This window comes from Parasteatoda tepidariorum, chromosome 4 (assembly GCF_043381705.1).
Source record: "Parasteatoda tepidariorum isolate YZ-2023 chromosome 4, CAS_Ptep_4.0, whole genome shotgun sequence".
NCBI lineage: Eukaryota > Metazoa > Arthropoda > Arachnida > Araneae > Theridiidae > Parasteatoda > Parasteatoda tepidariorum.
The window spans coordinates 56641809-56662941 of record NC_092207.1 but is presented as its reverse complement, the minus strand read 5'-3'; the positions used below and the strand labels follow the sequence as shown (position 1 = coordinate 56662941).

The following is a 21133-nucleotide window of genomic DNA, read 5'->3' as shown; positions in this document are numbered from 1 at the left end:
TTTTTTAGTTTTAAACATTTCATTTCAACAATTTTTTTTCTTTTTCTCTTCATTAATCTTCAATTTTTTTTCCATGTTTTCAACTTATTTTATGAGTTCTATATAATTGTACAATTGCAGTTATTGCATATATATACTTTCCGTTTGCTTGCTATACTAGTCTGGTATATGAATACTGCATCAAAAAATATCTTGATTTTTTTTCTTTAGCCCAATACTTGGTCTACAGGTTTTACTAGTATTCTAAAAATCTAAAAATATATAAATAGTAGTCTCTGTGAAACTCCAGATATATTTAAAATATTCATTTTAAATATACCTGATCCAAATGTACCAGAATGTATTGAAACTAATTTTACGAGATATTTAACCAAAGATTCATGGATTGTGTTTATTTGTAGGCGCTAAGTTCCCCCAGTGCTTTTCAAGGAGCAGCGAGAGAACTCCTAGAGTGGTGTGGTGACCCTAGGGCCTTCCAAAATGCGTTTGAGCAAAACCTTATTGGATGCCTTACGGTGAGTATGCCCAATCAGAAAACACTTTTCTGTGACGTTTCTTAAGTATGGAAACTATCTCTAATCACATTTTTTTGCTTTTTAATTCATGAACTATTTTTTTTCCTTCTAAATTTGAAGAAAAAAATGTGCGTGCAATGACTGAAAAAAAAAAAAGATATTTGTTTTTCTAATGATCTTCTAGCGGAAAGAAAACTTAGAAATAAATTTAAGAATGATTGAAAAATTAAAAAAAGCTGCTAGAGAATTTTTTAATTAAAATATTTTATTTTGAAGATTTAACTCGCAGGTATTTCATTTTATTGTAATATTTCAGTCTCCTGTATTGACCTTAGCAAAGTTTAAATAAAACAAGTTCGTTGTGTTTGAATTTTAATGACTAGCTTACAATTACACAGAAGAGAATGTTTCAATAAATATTTCAATAAATACCTGGGATCGGAACGAGTAATTAATTCAAATAAATAATTTTCCTCTCTTAAGTCAAATACTTAAATGTTAAAAAAAAAAAAAAAAAAAAAAAAAAAAAAGTACGTAGCAATCACCAAATATTACGTTATAGCACGTAGTTACATCAATTCAATGCCAAAGCTTAGCTCGATAATTAACTCAAGAGTTGAGTTCGATTGTAGGCGTAAAAGAAGAGGTAAATTACTGATCTAGTCTTAACTTAATGTGGGCAATGAGAGAAATGCATAAAGTAACGCCGCTGGTTTAATATTTTTTAAGGAGTGATGATGTAATTACATAAGATTTTAGAGTAAAAAATTGTACTTTAGCTATTGCAATTTTTTAACTGATGCATGTATTTTATTTGAATAATTTAGATTATAATTACCGTAGAGGACATATAATTCGTTGCATTTATATAAATACTTGATCTTGTCTAATTCGGGTGTGAAGATTTCAAATCTAGAATTAATTTTGGGTCCTAAAGTTAAATTTTTTTTTTTTTAAATGACATTCTTAAAAACGTTTAAAAACGTTCCTTATAACAGTGTGTCGCCTGAAAGTTGCAGCAAACTTCTAGGTCAGTTACGGCACATCATCAGGATTAAAATTGAACCCATGACCGAAAACGTCGTTCTGCGCTACTAGGGGTGCTTCCTATTCAGAAGACTGTTTAGTATGACCTGTTCAGAAGCACACGAAGAAACAGTTCATAATTAAAGGCTCCCCTAGCCCCGTATGATGGTATATCCGGGCATGGGTTCTATGCAATTTTAATTCTGTTGTTCCCAATTCCCCTAGAAGTTTGTCACAACATTTATGCGATCCTCTATTATAAGTAACATTTCCAAACTTGTGTGTTTCGACAAAAGATGAACTAAAATTCTAGTTAATAATACTTAATAAATTACTAATAATTCTAGTTTGGTTAATAAACTGAATTTCGACAAAAGATAAACTAGATGTAATTTTAAAAAAAAAAAGAAACTTTGAGAAAAATAGCTATTTCAAATTTGAAATCAATGACCTAAAAATACCATCCATTAAAAAAAATGCCATGCAAAAAAAAATTTCCTCAGTGTTATTGAGATTGTGCCTTCAACTAAAAACACGGACTTGGAATTTCAAATTTGAAGAAATGTATTAATGAAATTTAATTGTTTTTAGTTTTTAATTGTTTTTAAAAACAATAAAAATAATTTCATTGTTTTTTTGTTTAACATTATGATTGTCTAATTGCACTAGTTTCGTAAGAAACTAAGTATATTTTCGCTATTTTAAAATTAAAAATTATATTTATATTTTAATTATACAATTTAGTTTAAAAAAAGTTAAATAATCGAGAATAGTCCAATAATATTTTTTTTAAAAATATTAATAATAATATGCTGATTTCTTTATCGCTGAATTTATCAAAATCTATAATCTACCAAATTTTTCTGCTCATAGAACCACAGTGTTACGTAGAATAAAGGATTTTGAATGGTATGCCACAGCTTTAAAGAGATTGTCTACGTTCATTATAAATGTTTGTTTCAATTTTGTGGTCGAAGTTAAAATGATATTCCACCACGTTAGCGTTTTTATGCACGAAACAATCGAAAAAATGAAATGAGTTAAAAAATTTAAATGTTAAAAGTAAATTTAAACTGAATACATAAACACTGTTATTCTAATTCAGGTGATCAGCCAGGTATCACAACAACCAGGATTCGATCTAGATCTTGGCTATCGACTTCTCGCTGTTTGTGCAGCTCAAAGGGAAAAGTTCTCTCCGAAATCTGCAGGTATTTTATTTTATTTTATTTTATTTTATAACCGTCGTTGAACAGCCAACTACCAATGTTCAACTCCGTAGCCCGTAGATCAAGAAATTTGCCTTCGTGAATGACTTTTTGATGGAACTAAACCGCCTTTCGGTTACATGGAGAGGAAAACCACGAAAACCTCTCACAATTAACTTGACTGCAAGGAAACTTTAACCCATGATCCGCCTACCATTGAGGATATTTTACGCCAGCACTGTGGTCGGTGCGATCCAGGTGCAAAATTTGAATCCCAATTGGGATTGAATTCCAGCTGGAATTCGTACCCGGGTCACTTCATTGGGAGGCGTATGCTCTATCCCCTGAGCCACCACGGCTCAAGTTTGCAGGTATGTGGAAAATGTGTATAAAATTTTAGTGTTAAAAAGTTTAATAATGTTTATGTAGATGATGCTTTGTTGCCAAACTACATAAGCGTCATCAAGATTTTTTCTTCTTTTTTTTTTAACAATGGTATACGTATACTTGTGAGTTTACTGTTCGGAATGCTCAAGTCAGAACTCATATAAATACTAAACAGTGCTTTTGTAGTAAAGCTTCTCCTCGTAGATAAGCTTTCTTCAAACACGCTACACCTTTAATTTTCATTCGAGATTCTTTTGAAAATTTCACATTATGTGATTAAATAATAGAGTTTCTGTCGCTCGTATTGTTATTTTTAATTGCTTTTAAAAGTTTCTGATTAGTTAAACACGAAACCCCTTCGTAGACTTTATTTTTGTTTTATATACCACAGTTTTGCTTTAGTGTTTTTAAAAATCTTTTTTGTAGTGCCCCGAATAAAGTACGGTAAACCTAAATAATTTGTGATCTGGTGGTCAGATTTTCATGTACTAAAATGTAATTTTAATGGTTCGTATGACTAACCGTGTGTATGTTAACTAATTTAAAGTTAAGAAATCAGATTCCAATGCGTACTTCATCTGTCTCATATGTTTCTTTAAAAAGATCTTTCTTTCAACGGATTTTTGACATTCAAAAAAATGGTAGTAGCCGTAGTCTGGAAAATATATTTCCAATTGTTCAGACAGAAGTCGAAAGTTTGGTTTCGTTATTGTTAACTTCGCTTTTTTGTGTATTTCGTAATTATTAAGAATTAATTAGGTGCATAAAAAATTTTCAATGTCCAATTTCGTAACTTATAATATCACCAGTACTAATTAGCATATTTTGAATCGCAAAGAATGTTTGACTGTGTTTACGTGAAAATCTGAACAGTAGATCAAAAGTTATTTAAGTATCCTTTTTTTTATTTTGCGAACCGCATAACATATTAAATGTATATAATTTGAGATGGATTACTTTTTAGTAAGTCTTATCTTATTTGCTTTTAAAATGTAATTATTTCTTAATTCACTACTCTAAAATCGTTCTTTGTTTTTTAAATGTCTTCTTTTGCTTTTTAGTAATTTCTGAAAGAGCTTATATAGATTAAGACATTATGTATATGCGAGTTTTTGAAATTTATAATTTGAGAATAGACTACTTTTAAATAAATCTTTTCTTATTTGCTTTTAAAATGTAATTATTTCTTAATTCACTACTCTTAAACTTACTTCACTACTTTACTCTTACTTATTGCTTACTTCACTACTTTTTCGTTATTTAAAATTCGTGTATTGCTTTTTACCATTTTCTGAAAGAGCTTATATTGTCTAAGACATTGTGTGAATGCGTCTTGGAAGAATTACAGTAACCAATTCTAGGTTTTTCAAGAGAAAGGCACACAAATCCAACTTAACAAGAAAAAAAAAATTTAAAACCGTGTTGTACTGATTTAATGCTGAAGAAACTGCTTGTGTAATTTCCATTTTTAGTAGTTATAAATAACAAAATCTAAAATTCAAAAAAATTTAAGCAGTTTCTTAAGAATAAAATTTTCTAAATTTTTCTATAAAACTATTCAGTTGTTCCATTTCAAATTTTTTGATTACCAACACACAATTCTTAAATTGCATTTGAATTGTGTTTCATAGTTCTTGCTAAGGTACCAGTTTTAAAAGATTGTTGAAAGTGTAAGCATTACTATATTTATTTTTCAAGGGAGTGTGGTCCATTGTAAATTTTTTGTAAAATTAATTATGTTCTAAGACTTTTATTAAGCATAAATTTTGCAAAAATTCTTTTATGTTTTCCATTTAATATTTAATATTTGATTATTATATTTACAATATTTGATCAGTAAAATTTGATGATCGATTTTTGATGTTCGTAAATAGTCAGAGATCATAAATATTAGTTTAAAAAAAAAAAAAAAAAAAAAAANAAAAAAAAAAAAAAAAAAAAAAAAAAAAAAAAAAAAAAAACTATTATAAACTTAAAAACGTCAATATTTTTATACTTGTTAATTCGAGTCCATCTTTATTTAAACTTATTATTTTGACTGTGTAAAGTAATATAAAAATTTTTTTTTAATGTAGACTTTTCAAAATAATTTATTACAATTGTTTAAAAAATTAAACATCCTGAGGAAAGAAAATTCCAAATTATTTTGAAAGATTTTTTATCAAAAAAATATTTTATTTTTTAAATTCAAAGCATCAAAATATGTTTTCAATCCTTATTTTTTGGTGTATTTTTTAAAAAAAGTTTTGCGAAATCAACTTTATAATTCTACTTAAACTAGTCCAAAATAGAACGAATCATGATAAAAGAAGTTCTTCTCTTCTCTTGTTCTATTTTTCTAATGATGCCTGTAAGAAATAACATGCCTGTAAAAAATAACATATATTAATTAAATTTTTTTTAAAACTTAATTTGAAAAAGTTAATTTTATTATAAGCATTAAAACAAATTAATATATTCGTTGATTTCAATAAACTGCGAAAATACTTAAATACGTGTTCGAAGAAGATTAAACAACTTAAAAAATTTCTTCATAATATGGCGCCATCTAGGGTTTAAAAAAGAAGGTAGAAATATTGATATAAATCATGTAGATGAATATTTGACTTGACGGTGCAGTGCAACACCCTTTTATTTCTATATTAGAATGACGATGAATTTTTTTTGCTACGAAATATTATCGAAATATTGTTAAAATTAATTAGGAGATGAAAAAAAAAAAACACTCCATTAACATATATTTCTAATGGTTTTTTTCTGTTTCAAAATAGAATGACAAGATAAAGTTGAAAATAATAATAAATTAAAACTTATTAAAATTTTTGTTAATTTTATTTCAATTAATATATTTTTCATTGCATAATCAAATTTTCTTATTTATTTAATTCATTATTAATTACTATTTGATTTACTAATACATATTAATTATAAAGTAAATGTTTTAATGTTTGTGTTATAAATATTAATTTTTCATTTAAAATTTGCGTTTTTATTCATTTATAATTGTTTAATATAATTGAAAAATCATTTCTCTATGAAAGAAATAATTTTTCAATCTATTTAATTTATTCATTTTTTTTAATAATTATCTCAAGTTAATTTTGCTGTGAAATATTAAAATACGATTTTTTTTAAAAACAAGTTTGATTTCTCAGGAACTATTGAACTGATTTCTCTCAAATATTGTATTTTGACATGTAAGATTACATTCTTTAAATGGTGTAAAAAAAATGTATACCTTACAATACAAATTTTTTTCGACTGTTATTAAATAAAATAATAAAAAATATTTACTATAAGTTATTTTTTATGCAATTATCTTTGAATGAACAAATATTATAATTGAGTACAAAATTTTTTCAATTCGCTTAAATTGTTCTCGAGATGTGACAAATGCTCAAAAAGTGAAATTAACGTTAAGGGGTCCAAACTTTGGATCGTTCTCCTGACCAAACTATTGGAACTTTCTCAGATTGTGCCTACTATATTTCGGGAGTTAGAAATCCGAATCTGTCTAAAAAAAGTATGTTTATTCAAGGAATGTACGTTTTTGTGACTGTTTTCGAAACTGAAAATACCATCTGCATTAATTTATTTGAAATTAAGTTCTAGAACGTGAAGTTCGATCCTTTGATCAAAAGTTATTCAGGATGGTTCGATTTTTTTTCGCATTGTACATAGTTCATTTTTTCTTGTTGCTTTTTTGTGTCAATCTTACTTTAGTTTCATAATAATATGTTGTTCTCTGAAAGAATGTCGTAATAATAGGTTATAACGGTTAAATATACTGAAAGATTATGCTCTACTGAAAGAATATTGCATTAGTACATTTTATTATAATTTTACTCTCAGTAGTACTGTAGTACATTTTATTGCAATATTATTTTATTATAATACTGTACAGGAGATATTATATTCTTTGGAAATCCTATTCTAGAACTGTCTTATTTTTGTGGCTGATTTATTGTAAATTATTGATAATTTTTTGTTCGTTCTTTAGTACTGTTTGTAATATTTTAAATCATTCTTGAAAATTTTCCCTCCCATGTAAGTTCATTTAAATTCGCAACTCGCTTTATAGATTTCGTTTTGTGTTTAGTTTTATTTTTTCTTAACATTTTATTTTCTGTTTTTTTATGTGATATATTTTTTACTTAATGTGTTCTTTTTTGTTTCAAAAAAAGAATTTTTTTTTTTTTTTAGTGCTCCTCACACTATTGTATTGATATGTTTTGCTTTAGCTATATTGATACAATATTAGAAAGCACTCCTTTTCGCTGATATAATCGTGTGAGCTGATGAAGAGATTATACCCTTTCCCCCCGGATTTTTATTGTATTTTTTTTATTTATTGTTATTATTTTTTTTAATAATTTTTTTCTTGTCTTTTTTCATTATTCTGTAATAATTTTTTCGATGTTTACTGTACATTTTGAACTTTTATGTATATATATATATATATATATATATATATATAANATATATATATATATATATATATATATATATATATTTACGAGTATAATTTCCAAATAACGTTAATCTGTTAATTTAAGTTAAATAAAGTCACGATTGCAATATACATATTTTCAAAAATTTAATTGTATTTAATGTTTATCAACTGATGTTGCTGTTGCTGAATCAATTTTGCTGGTTTTTTTTCTCCATATTTTTTCAGAAAACGAATGACTGAATAACTTTTAATCTAATGATTGTAGACCTTCTTGTACTAAGACTCAAATTTGATGCTTCATGGGAGTGACCTAAAATATGCTAATTAATTATTGCACATGATATTTTAAATTGTGAAATCAGACACAAAAACGTAATTTTTTTTTGAATAAGCATACCTTTTATCTGACGGATTAGTATTTCTGATCCACAAAATACAGAGAGTAGCCGCAATCTGGGAAATATGATCTTTAGACTGCTCTCTTGAGCAAGCTATAAAGTTTGGACTCCTTAATGTTAATTCCTGAGAAATCGAATTTTAAATAAGTCGTTCGATTTCTTAGGAACTCTTCGACAGTATTTTTCACAAATTTTATATTTTGATATTACGCTCATAAAATAACGTAAAAATTTGTATACCATACAGTCCAAAATTTTTCGATGGATATTAGATTAAATAATAAATAATTATTAAGAAATATTTTTTTGCATGAAATTGGATAAACGATTATGATGATTGTGTGCCAAAAAGTTTCAATTCGCTTAATAGGCTCTAGATATATTGAGAAATACGTAAGAAGTAAACTTAATATTAAGAGGTCTAAACTTATACTATAAGGACCATATTTCCCAGATCGTGGCAATTTGGAGGGTCAATAGTCCTAATCTGTGTAAAAAAAAACTATGTTTACTTAGAGAAAGTAAGTTTTTGTGTCTGATTTCGTAACTTAAAATGTAGTCTGCACTAATTAACAAGCTTATTTGAGGTCGCTCCCTTGAACCATTAAAAATGAGTCCGTGTTCTTAAAGATTCGGTTATTAGATCTAAAGTTGTTTAGTGTAATTGGTTTCATCCCCCCCCTCTTTTTCTGCTCATTCTGCACACTCAGTGCTCTTTTTCGGACGTTTTAACTTAAGTTATACTATTTTGCACTGTCTTGCCTTTTTGGAGAATTTTTATCATAAAATATTACAATTATCTATAACGACTTTTAGTGTCTCTGCTCTTAAGTGCTAAAAAATACAAAATTAAGAAAAAATTCGTACTGCTAATTACTTATTCCTAGTGGACAAATATTTCACATAGGGTCAAGAGAGTTTTATCACAAATCTTTTAACTTGACTAAAAATTCAAGTATTTTTTTAAATCATCAAAAATGAATTTAATTTTTAATTCATTAACAGTATTGGAAATTCTCGACTTTATTATGGAATTATTTTTTATTAGCTATGAAGCAATTTGAAATGAATTCAGAAACCAGAAATTTACATGAAAAACCATACTCTCAATCAAATTTTCGTAAAATGTTTGCGCCAGTTTTTATTTTGTCCTATTGTTTGACTCAAAACCATGTGTTTTATTAAGGGAAAGAAAACATGACCATATATTACTAAATAATTGTACATATAACATTAGTAGTTTAGCTAGAAATTAAAAAAAAATAGTGAAAACTTAGTCTTGTCGATAAAAAATAACCGTTCTTCGTCAAAACAACTCTCACAAAATAACAAAACAATCTTTTTTACTTAGTTAATCTAGTAAGAGAAATTTCTCATAATCATAATTATTTACTAAGTCTGTATAACCTTCTATTCTCCCAAAGAAAATTCGTGAAATCTTATTATACAAACTAAAAAAAAAAGAAGAAAAAAAAAAGAAATCACAATCACCTACTTCTCTAACCCTCTCCCCCGCATCCGTGATAACACTCTCTCCACCCATCTATGCGGGACATGGAAGAATTTTCATCCTCACCTCTCGTCTTCCCTCATCCCATCAGACATTAAGGTACTCTCACCCGCTCGATCCACCCCCAAACCCCTCTCATCGCTATACTCTCAGATACTCAACGAAACCCCGGAATCCATCCCCAGCATCACCACCCCCTCTTGGTTAAGTGAACAGCCAAAGGTCTGCCAAGATCCCCCCTTCCTTCTCCAGAAAATACTTTTCCTCCATACACCGTTGCCATGACGACAAGAGGAAAGTTGCACCTTGGTCCGCAGTTGGCGATCGCCCATCTGCTGAAGATGCCAATGAGAGAACGAAAGAATGAATAAAAAAAAAGAGTGAAGAATAACCGTTCCAACTTTCTCTTCGAAATACTCTGATACGTTCGGATGCTTTATTTAGTTGATTTGTAGCTTCTTTCACATAGATATATGTATACATACTTGCACTGTGGGGGAAAGGGGTGGAGTCTAGAAGATGAGTAAATCGATAGATTTTTTTTACCCCCTTTTTTTATCTAGATGTTTTTTTTTCTCTTCCTGAATTCCTGGCATACACACCCGCGGGCATTTAACGTACTGACAAGAATGCCGACTATCGCGCTTTCAATCAGAGCAATAGCAATTCGATGTTCTATTTGGCACGTTTCTCGTTTGTTTATTTACTCTTTTAATTTTTATGTCTCCCACGCGACTTGAAGTTGATATGTAAATATTTTTTTTCTGCTTAAATTCTCTTAAGATGGCAGTTTATTTCTTTCGTTGTGGGAATTAAATGTCGTAAAATGGAAAAAGAAAGAATGAAGCTATAAAAATGAAAATGTCTGTTACTATTTTCTTCTGTTAAAATTATCTAAATAACTTGCATGAACATATTAAATTTTTAAGCGTTGCTTAACATGATGTGTATATAATATTCACTCTGAAAAAAATCTATGTATTTTAATATAAAACTAGAACCCTTCAAATCTTACAGATTAAAGTCATCTAGTTACTATTGCTTAGTGAGCTTAAGCAAATGTTACTGATTGTTGCAGTTATTTGTTTATCGAACTGTGGTTGCTCAAAGCATTGTTTTAACATTTAACATATTTCTTAATGAAAGTAAAGTAAAGAAAGTAGTAAAGATTTATTGCTTTATAAAATTATTTTTGCTTTGTAAAAAAGGAATGTCACAATTTTTGAAACTGCCTGATCTAAAGCACTTGTACAATAATTAGAATGCATTATGTGGGATACAGAAGGATAAATAATCTGAGTTATTTTTAGTTAGTATTTTTAGTTAGTATTTTTAGTTAGTATTTTTAATTTACTACTTTATTTAAAATTTTGGATTAGAGTGGCCACGGAATAGGAACTTATATCGATTAGGAAAATCAGGAAATTTGGCTAAAGTACTCAAAAGTTAGAAAAGGAATAAATTTATGTTTGAAATTTGCTTGAGAAGTCCTTTTTTTCATTTATAGCACGTTGTTATAATTTTTTAGCTCATTTATTATAGTTATAATACGTTTATAATAGTTTTATAATACCTTTCATGTTTAAGAATGAGGCATAACTGAAAAATTAATAATTAAATTTATGCAACCAGTTACAAAAATTAAGAAAATACAGCTTGGAAAAGTTAGGGGTTTTCTTTTTCTTTTAAGGTATCTGACCACCCTGAAAATAAATTCTAAATTATCATATTATCAACTCTAGTTCCACAGTAGTCTAATCGTAAGACACAGTTTCCAGTAAATCACCGAAGTCAAGGATCACTGTCTGCTATCAGTGGGCGGGTGATTGACCACTTTGATCACCCTGCGAAAGGCTCCAGGGTAGGCGGTATCGGTCCTCGTTTAACTGTTCTACCTTAAAGTGATCGACTTCGGGCACAAATCAATGGGCTACCCCAGCGGGGGATTCATCTCCTTTGCAGAGGATCAAAATTGTGATGCAAATAAAATTCTACATGCTTTTTGTTGCCGCGAAAGGCGATGCTTTGTGCAAATTGATAGACAAGTGAAACTGCTTCCTGCGAGACTTTATTTGCGCAATATATTTTTAAAAAATCCGCATTATTTAACTGGCCATTTCTCCTTGTTGGCCATATATGCTTGACCTACCCTAATAGTTGAAATTGTTTTAACTGTACCGTGTAAAATTCTTTGGCCACCATTTTAGAGTTATGGATTTGGAGAAGTAAGTTTCAATAGTTGGAGTGGTTCTAGCTTGTAATTTTTTTGATACTTTACCCTTCGTATTAAGATTCTGAGAATCTTCAGGTTCGAGTTTGTAACTTGTTTAGTTCTTCGCTATTAAATTCCTTAAAAAAATTTTTTACATTCCTAATGGTAAGTTTTAATAGTTGGATTGGTTCTAATTCGTACTTTCTTTTGTTCTGCACTGCACTGTAACTATTTTTTAACCAACTGAACTCCAATTCACCACTTTTCGCCATTGTTATTGAATGTGAAACTTATGTATTGAGAAATTTCCATGCTAACTCGGACAAATGCAATCTGTTTTAAGTTTCTTTAGTAAGGATTTTAGTTTTTTAAATCAAGAAGTTTTTAACTTTAGAATAGTTGGTTTCGATAATTGGAATGATTCTTGTAATTTTTTTCTTCGACCCTATTAAATATTTTAAGGAAATTTTTGGTTTCCAAATAAATATTATATTTCAATAGTAAAGATTGTTAACTAGCTTGCAGTTTTTATCGTTTATTAATTTTTCTTGGGAAATCGTTTATATTCCAAATAATAAATTTTAATTTCCATAGTTTTTACTGTTACCAAATTTTTTCTAACCAATCCAGCGTTTGCGAAGACCGAAGACGTCATGTCACCTGTTGTGTTTTCTTCCAATACAATAATTTTCCTCGATAAGAAAGCTTTGTAATAAGGGGAAATTTCAATCCAAACATGTTTAAATGCAAAACACTTTGTCTGTTTTTTAGAAATCTATAAATTTTTTAATAGTAAAGGATTTGGTTTGCATTTTTTTAAATTTAAATTTTTAAGGAAGGTTTTTAGATTTCGAATAGCAAGTTTCAATAGTTGGAATGTCTTTTATTAATTGTCGTTTATTAATTTTTCTTGAGAAATTATTTAAATTCCAAATAGTAAGTTCTAGTAGTCAGCATGGGCTAACATTTAGTTGAAAGGGTTCTTGGTTATTGTTTTTATTTTTTCTTCGTTGTTATCAAATTGTTAATGAAATTCTTAGGTTATGAATAGTTAGTTTCTATAATAGTTGAAAATTTCGTAATTTCGTTCTTCACCGTCATAAATTTTTTAAAGGAAGTTTTTAGAATCCGATCAGTTAGTTTCAATAGTGGAAATGGCACCTATAATTAATTATTTTTTTTGTACCGTTATTAAATATTTTAAGGTAGTTTTGAGATTCCGAATAGTATATTCAATAGCAGAAATAGTTGCTGTGATTAAGTTTTTTCTTTTGCGGAAATTTTAAGAATCCGATTTTTTTCAATAGTTGAATTGGTTCTTGTAATTCATTTTTTTCTTCACTGTTATTAATTATTTGAAAGAAGTTTTTAGAATCTGATTAGGAAGTTTCACTAGTTGAAATGACCCTTATAATAATTTTTTTATTCTGTTACAGTTACTAAATTTAAGGAACTAATTATGTTTTAAAAAATTAGTTGAAATTAGGCTTGGAATTTTTCGTTTTTCGCTGTTATTACATATTTTAAGGAAATGTTTAGAATACGAACAGTAAATTTCTAGAATTGAATTGAGCATTTTAATTTTTTTCGTCCTCTTTCGTTATTGAAATTTTTAGAAGCGTTTTTAAGTTCTGAAACTGTTGGAGTTGGTTGTATAATTTCTCCGTGTCGTTTGGATAGTTGAATTAAAACTCTTGTAAATATTTTTGTTGTTATTTTCAACGTATTTTTATTTACATTCCGAAAAGTAAGTTAAAATATAAAAAAGGAGCTAGATCTAATTGGGTGTGTTTCATTTTAATTCAGTCAATTTTTAACGTAAATGTGTGGTAAACAACAGCTGAAACCCAGTGATTTTCTCCCTTCCAACCGCTAGCTTATCTGACGGAGTGAAATATTGAATGCGCATTGGAAAAGAGCTGGCCTTCTGTAAATTTATGTACTTGATCTCCGCTCTCCAGGCATCGAACTCGTATCACTCAATCTGCCACCGACATCTTTTAGTCCGGAGCATTAATGGCCCCATTAAGTTCGTTACGGTAGCTGACACTGAATCCCAGTTCAGTCGAAATACGTAATCGACTCGAGATGCGTCCTCCCGGTCGTCACGCGCATCTCCATGGTAACGGGGACCCCTCGGTTCTAATTACGGACATTGCTGATGGGTGTGCGGCACAAACACGCTAATCTAATTAGAATCCCGCCGAGCAAAATAATGCGAGGAGCGCCGAATCCTCATTCTCTTGTTGCAGAAATATTGTAACAAACGATTTTGACTTGAGGTGGGCCACGCCAATATTAATAGGTTACGTCGCCAAATGAGTTTCACTATTTTGTTTTATTTGTTTATCTTTATTTCGTCCCCATTTTTTTTTTTTAATCGTTGCTCTATTTATCTTGTCCCTTGGCATTATTGCTCTCTTGATGAGTCTGTTTATGGAGTGTTGATTTGAATTATGAATATTCTTTTGCTGTTTGAGAAATTAATACACAAACAAGTGTGAGTGGTTCGTGCTCTTTTAATTAGTTAAGTATATAGCTCTTATATGTAGGTCCTTTTTTTTACATTCCTTTTCCAAAATATTGCTGTTTTCAAGGTCTGAAAAGTGCACCCACAACATTTGTTTGATGCCTTGTCCTATGGGATTAAGGGCTACATGTTATTCTTTTACTAGAGTTGTACAAATGTTTAAAATATATATATTATTCAGTAATAAATATATCAGAACTGGCACTGTCTGATTATTATTCATGACTAAATGTAGAGGATGCAGCTGTATATTATATAGACGATGAAAATAACTATAACTTATTATTGCTGGATTGTAGGTTACAAGATTAAGCAAAAGAGTAAAGCAAAACAACGGGTATGAAGCACAAATATAAGTACAGAAAATGGACATACTATAGTTTCGGTTCTACAAACAAGCTTGTTCCCCTTCCCTTACTTTTCAACCCCTTTTTTTATTATTGCAACCCTTTTGTTTATTGTCGCTATTTTTCTATCATTTTGTGTTTAGACAAAAAACCATTTTTATAAAATAATACAAAATGATTTTATAGCATGTATAATTTATAGTATATATCATATAGTATGTACAATTACAAATTTAAATAATATGCATATTATATACATATCAAATTTCTAATTATACATACATAGTATGTATCGTTATATGTGCTTCATTCACGTTGTTTTGCTTTAAGCATTCGTAGCATAAATTATACCCTTTCTTCATTGGAATCCTGGATTGAGTATCTTAATTTTTTTTCCTTTTTAAGATGTGTTTAAGTAAGGAATAATTAAACTGTAAAATTGAGTTTTCATACAAGCGAAAATCAATCCATTACAGCAACTTGATTTTTTGCTAATCTATTGGTACTCCGTCCCATTGTGGATAATAAAAATACGACAAAAGAATTAAAATTATTAAGCAACAATACAAAGTACGTAGAAAAAAATAATTAAAATCTGCAATATAATTTTTTTTACGTACATTTGATTGTTAATATATAAACTTGAGGAAAAACGTATTAATGAAATGAGCTAAATGATATAAAATGGATTGCTTCGGCAGTATCTAGGGTAAGCGAGAAATCGGAGGCTCCAACTTTTTTTTTTTTTTAAAGCTATTTAACTTTAGTACGCAGAGTAGTGACATGCATTTTTAATTTAATAATTCTTAATAATAAGAGTAATACAAAAATAACAAAGCTTTAACCATGTTCCATTTATTGTACTTTAAGTTAATTTTACAGGCATACATTCAGTTTTAATAAATAAAGGAACATTTCGCAATCAAAGGTGGTAAAATTCGGTAGTCATACAGTTGGTAATGTCATATATTTTAGGAGTCATACAGTTTGGTAATCTCTAATTTAGAAATCAGAGAGTCAGAAAATGAAAGCTTTGAAAAGTCACTTATTTCATTTTCATTTTCAGGCTGTGTCGTCTAAATCGGGAAATGTCGTCACAGTCACGAAAAGTCACACAATCAGAAAATTTGTTTTCGAAGAGTCACCCAATTGTGCATTGTCCATTTAAAAATCACACAACTGTGCAGTGTCTATTTAAAGAAGTCACACAATTGCGCATAGTCTATTTTAAAATTCACACAATTGGGGCAATATAGTCCATTTTAAGAGTATCACATTTGGGCAATGCATTCTACGTTCATAGTCACAGATGCAGATGAAGTCGCCTACTTTTAAAGTCACACAATCGGGAAATGTCTAAAAATTTCGATTTCTTACAGTCAGTACTTTTACAGTTACTACTTCATACTTTTATAGTCACATATTCGAGAAATTTCGTCTAGTTTAGGTAAGTCTTGATTCGGGTAATATCTAGGTTTTGAGTCACAGAGTCGGGAAATGTCACAGTCTCGAAATGTCACAGTCGGGAAATGTCACAGTCGGGATATGTCACAGTCGGGATATGTCACAGTCGGGATATGTCACAGTCGGGAAATGTCACAGTCGGTAAATGTCACAGTCGGTAAATGTCACAGTTGGGATATATCGAGACGAGAAAAAGTCACAAGGTCAGGAATTGCATACTTTTAAGTCACGAAAGGGTGTTTCTGGAGTCACAAAATCGGGAAATATCGTCTAGTTTGGTAGTCTTAAATCGGTGTATCTTTAATTTTGGGTACACGCAGTTTATTTCCGTTTGAAACACCCAGAAAATAGGCGTCTCACGATGTAACAGAAACCTTTATTGGACTTGGCCAGAAGTTTCTTCTCTCTCAAATCAATCTTGAAGTACCAGCATTGGCCACTTCTGTCACTACTGAAATTAAAGAAGAAATTTTAACTAAATAAGTAGATCATGACAGTATCGATGATGACAGTCGATTATTGTTTTGAAAGTTAATTATTAAAAATGATGAACCGTTAATTATTAAAAGTAATGAACCGTTAATTATTAAAAATGATGAACAAGGGGAAAAAAAGTAAGAATTTAAAAGAAGCGGAACACCTCATCAATTTTTGATTTCGTGTTTTGATTTTCATTGCACAATTTTAATCTATAAAATTTTAAAAGGCAAAGCACAAACATTGAAAGAGTTTTATCAAATAGTTCTTGAGAAATAAAAGTTTAAAAATGTGGAGTCTTCAAGATAGTAAAATTAAACATCAGGTGGCAGAACTTTCACCGCTCATTTTACCGACATAAATTTAAACTGTTCCAGCTTGCGGTTCACACCTCCTTTTTTCTTTATATTTTATTCATTAATATTAAATTTTTGTCTAAATAGTATAAATTCATGAAACGAGATTTCTTTCCGGAAAGAAACCCTTACACAAATTTTAAGTTATTTGTCAACGTTGATCAATAGTAAAAGGAGGTACATAATAATGCGCGATAAGGGTATAAAATTGGGTTTCAGCATTTCTGATTAAAATGCTGCTACTATTTAACTGAAACCCCATAAAAATTGTTGCAACAAATCTCCATTTGATTTGGAGATGAATAGAATAGAATGTAGGCTATTTGCTTGCCAAAGCCAGTGTTTTGAAGGATTTGAATATAAAAGTTACGACATTGATTCATCCTAAATTGACTCTGTCGTCTTTATTAATTGAAGACTATTTTAGGTTAGTTTAAAATATGATTTAAATTACCCTTCTATAAGAACCTTTTCTTTATCAAGAATCATGTTTGACTCTATTGGTTCTACTTCAGTATGCAATTCTCCAACTTCTCCGCTAAAAAAAAAATGAAATTAGTGCATGAAATAGTAGTTAAAAGTTAGCTTCTCTTTTAAAAAGGGTTTCTTGGATGCATAAATGTGTAATCATCAATGCGAAAATCATCGCTCCCGCATTTAAATACTAACAGGCATGGAGGTGAAAAGGCTCTTAATACAAAAGCATTCATAATTTTTGTATGCATTTTGTACACATTATTACACAAAAATTATTATGAAAATAAAATTAACTTAAATACTAATACATATGTTTCAAAAATTATTTAATCTATAGATGTTGTTTAAAATACTTAATTTGATCTTAAAAAATAAAATAAAAAATGTTCAAATTACCTATCCACGATAGCAACATCTACAACATCAACAACATCAGATGAAGATGACTCTTTCATCTCCATTTCAGCGCTCAACTCAACCGAGTCATCGCTAAAGATGAAAAAAGAATTTTTCAAATCATATAGTTAACACCTCAAGCTTATTATATGTCTTTGTTTAACATATTTTATTCATCAAAAAATATAGTAGCAAAAATTTAATTATTAAAAATAGAAGCACATTTTCTTGCACCTGTGTACATTTATTCCTCATTCCAATTTCTTTAATTTCTGTTTAAAATAAGTTAAATTAATTTGTACTTTTTAAAAAAATATTCCCAAAGGAAAAACGTATTAATGAAATGAGCTAAATGATATAAAATGGATTGCTTCGGCAGTATCTAGGGTAAGCGAGAAANTATATATATTCAATATACTATATAGAAAATTATTATATATTTATAATCGCACTAAAAAATTAATACAATGACAATAAGATAAAAGATAAACAGATTACCTATTCAACATATCAACATCTTCCTCATCAGTTGTTGATGACTCAGAATGCTGTATTTCAGCACTCAGCTCTTCCATTTCATCGCTAAAGGTAAAAAAAGGACATTATTGCATTATATAGTTGCTTTAAGTTAGACATATTTTCTTGTAAAAAATAAAGTATCAATAGTCTTTTTTTTATTCTGAAGCATATTTTGACTAATATTGAAGCATATTAGCACTGAATTGAAGCATATTTTTATGCATTGTACGTTTATGATAGTATTAAATTCCAATAATTAATCTACTTGAGCGAATTATTTTAATTTACTAATTTTACATATTATTTTTAATGATTCCGGTGGGACATTAAACAAAAATGGCAAATGCATTAAAATCTTAATTTCAAAATTTTTTTTTTTTTTGCTCTCGTTTTCTTTTGCATAGCTATGATGTATGTACTAATATGCAATAACTTTCATTAAATATTTAAAGTAGTTTTAAACTCAGATATTATGATCTCTTTATGATAATGACTCTTTAAATTACCTATCAGTAGCATTCTCATCATCAGAAGTCACATGTGACTCCTCACACACAATCTCACCATCACCTCCCAGCATTTCGTAGCTAAAAAAGAAATAAAACTATTACATTATTTAGTTATCTCAAGATGGTCGTCTTTCATCAGTTTTTTGCTTAATTCATACTTGAGGTATTATAAAGATTAATTCTTGTTTAAGCCCTTAACGATCGGTTAATTTTCGAGAAAACGGTCATAAAAGTGCCTACTTTGCCGAATACAAGTATTTGATTAGTGCTGACATCTAGTTTAAAATAAACTAACTAGCTACAATTACCTTAAAAATATCCTGATACTGCCATCTGGTGTGAAAAATGAGAAATAAAATGTTTTCCAGGCAAAAGAACTGAATTAGTTTTATTCTTATTGGAGCGTTACTACTAAACACTCCAGCCCGGAAATTTCACGGGAGCAAGAAATAAAGGGCGAAACCTCACCCGGTCATTTTCACGGGAGCGAGAAGGAAGGGGTTAATAAAAAAATTATTCTAATATTAAGTAATAAATATTGTTAAAAGAATCTATTTTAAACATATTTTACTTTAACAATTCTTATTAACATTTACATTTAAAATGTTCTCTACATATGACATGTTCTAAATAAAATATATATTGAAATAATTTAATTCAAAAAGTTATATTTTATCTTAATTGTTTAAATGTCGTAGTATTTAATAATATGAAACTCTAATACCCATTCTGCCACAAAATATATCAAATTTAATTATTTTTTTTTCGTGCTGGAAATGTAAAGCAGAAGAAAAAACTGAGGTAAAAGTTGGGAGAAAATTAAAGAAGTCATTTAAAAATTAAAAGTTCTCCATTTTAAGTTTCATTATGAACCTTTTTTTATGCAGGTAATATTTTAAATTAGAGCTATGTTTAAGTTTTAATAAAGCGCAAGAAACGAAGAAGAGAGATGCTTTTTGTAAACCAAAATTAAGCAGAATTATATAAGTTCAACCATTTTTTTTTTCTGCCTTCTGCGTAAAGAAAAAAAAATATTAATGAGTGAAAAAATCTAGGTAAGAAACCACAGCTAACTACCAACCTAAGTAGGTAGGTTAACCTAGGTAGTCTAAAGTCTTAAGTTAAAGACAATAAATATAGGAAAATAACATCTCTGTAAGTATAAAATAAAAATTTTACTTTCATTCAGTTGTTATATAACGATTCAGAATGCTAAATACGAATAGTTAAGTTATACCAGTTTTAAATTCAGTCTCTCTAAATGTTGAAAATTGAAATTAATGGATGTTTTTATTTACCGGTCTAAATTAACCTGTATAATGCAAACATAAAGTTGATAAAAATTATTAAGACACTATTTATGAAATTGGTATGTAATTGAAAAAACCACAAAACTATCCAACGATCTAACAGATTATTTTAAGTTAGCATTGGACAATTTAATTTATGCTAATATTTCAGATTTCAAATAATTTGACCTTCGAGTCTGTCTTTTTTTAAAGTTATTATTTTTTTATGTTAACATTTCTCTATGTTAACATTGGATAATTTAATTTATGCTGATATATATATTTTGGATTTCAAATAATTTGACAGTGAGTCTGTTTCTTTTGAGAAGGATTTTTTACTTTGTATTAATGTTTTGATTACTTTCAAAACATACCATTTTTCCTAAAAGCAATCACATTATTTCACAATCTAAATCATGTACTTACCCATCTATATCAGATGAACTACTACTGGTGTCCTCAGCAAAGAATCCAGGCGCTAAAAATAGATTAACAATTATATTTCAATTTACCTTGTTCTTGATTGAACTTAAATTTGATTTCAAATGTGGCTAGCAATATTTTTATAATTAATAAACATTTAGTAACTGTATACAAGCACAAACTGAATAATAGCTATGGAGCAACATAGCTCATTTTATAAATTAAATAAATAATTAGTATAGATTGTGGTAATCTTTTTTTTAGTTTTGCGTTTCAGAATTGTTGCTAGAAACAGAATGAATTGTTAAAAAGATTATAATTTTAAGTTAATATTTAATTACTTCAAAGTACAAGAGAAACTGAAAAAAATTTAATTAAGACGCGTAGTAAGGTATCGATTTATCATATTTATTCAAATGCGAAAAGTCTTTTACGTAATAGTACAAGCAACAGTATTTACTTTCTCGATTTGAAAAATTTAGTTTTGTATAGAAATTGCAATTCGCCAAAAAAAAAACTTTTTAATATAGAATAAATTAAATTTTTTTCGAATAAAAGAAATTCGAAATATATCTAATGTTTCATTACGGAATACTGTAAAAATATCACTAAATTATTATTTATATCAATGAGGTTT

At 28.6% G+C, this 21133-nt stretch overlaps 2 protein-coding genes across 7 annotated transcripts in view; one reads left to right on the top strand and one right to left on the bottom strand.

Moving 5' to 3' along the window:
* LOC107449406 (zinc finger MIZ domain-containing protein 1) overlaps positions 1-21133 on the top strand; it is a 225321-nt gene that overhangs the window by 54743 nt on the left and 149445 nt on the right. For all 5 annotated transcript variants that reach the window (XM_016064919.4, XM_016064918.4, XM_043052737.2 and 2 more), the window contains 2 exons: positions 402-515; positions 2647-2752. In XM_016064919.4, coding sequence (XP_015920405.1) covers positions 402-515; positions 2647-2752 — 220 coding nt within the window. The remainder of the gene's footprint in view (positions 1-401; positions 516-2646; positions 2753-21133) is intronic.
* LOC107449407 (uncharacterized) overlaps positions 15422-21133 on the bottom strand; it is a 93852-nt gene continuing 88140 nt past the window's right edge. Inside the window, exons 3-8 of one of the 2 annotated variants that reach the window (XM_043052895.2) lie at positions 20500-20551; positions 18782-18862; positions 18255-18338; positions 17757-17849; positions 17338-17421; positions 15422-16501 (exon numbers count right to left, since the gene is read on the bottom strand). In XM_043052895.2, the coding sequence (XP_042908829.1) occupies positions 16372-16501; positions 17338-17421; positions 17757-17849; positions 18255-18338; positions 18782-18855 (465 nt within the window). In that variant the 5' untranslated portion in view covers positions 18856-18862; positions 20500-20551 and the 3' untranslated portion in view covers positions 15422-16371. The remainder of the gene's footprint in view (positions 16502-17337; positions 17422-17756; positions 17850-18254; positions 18339-18781; positions 18863-20499; positions 20552-21133) is intronic. The other variant, XM_071179882.1, reaches the window with a different exon arrangement.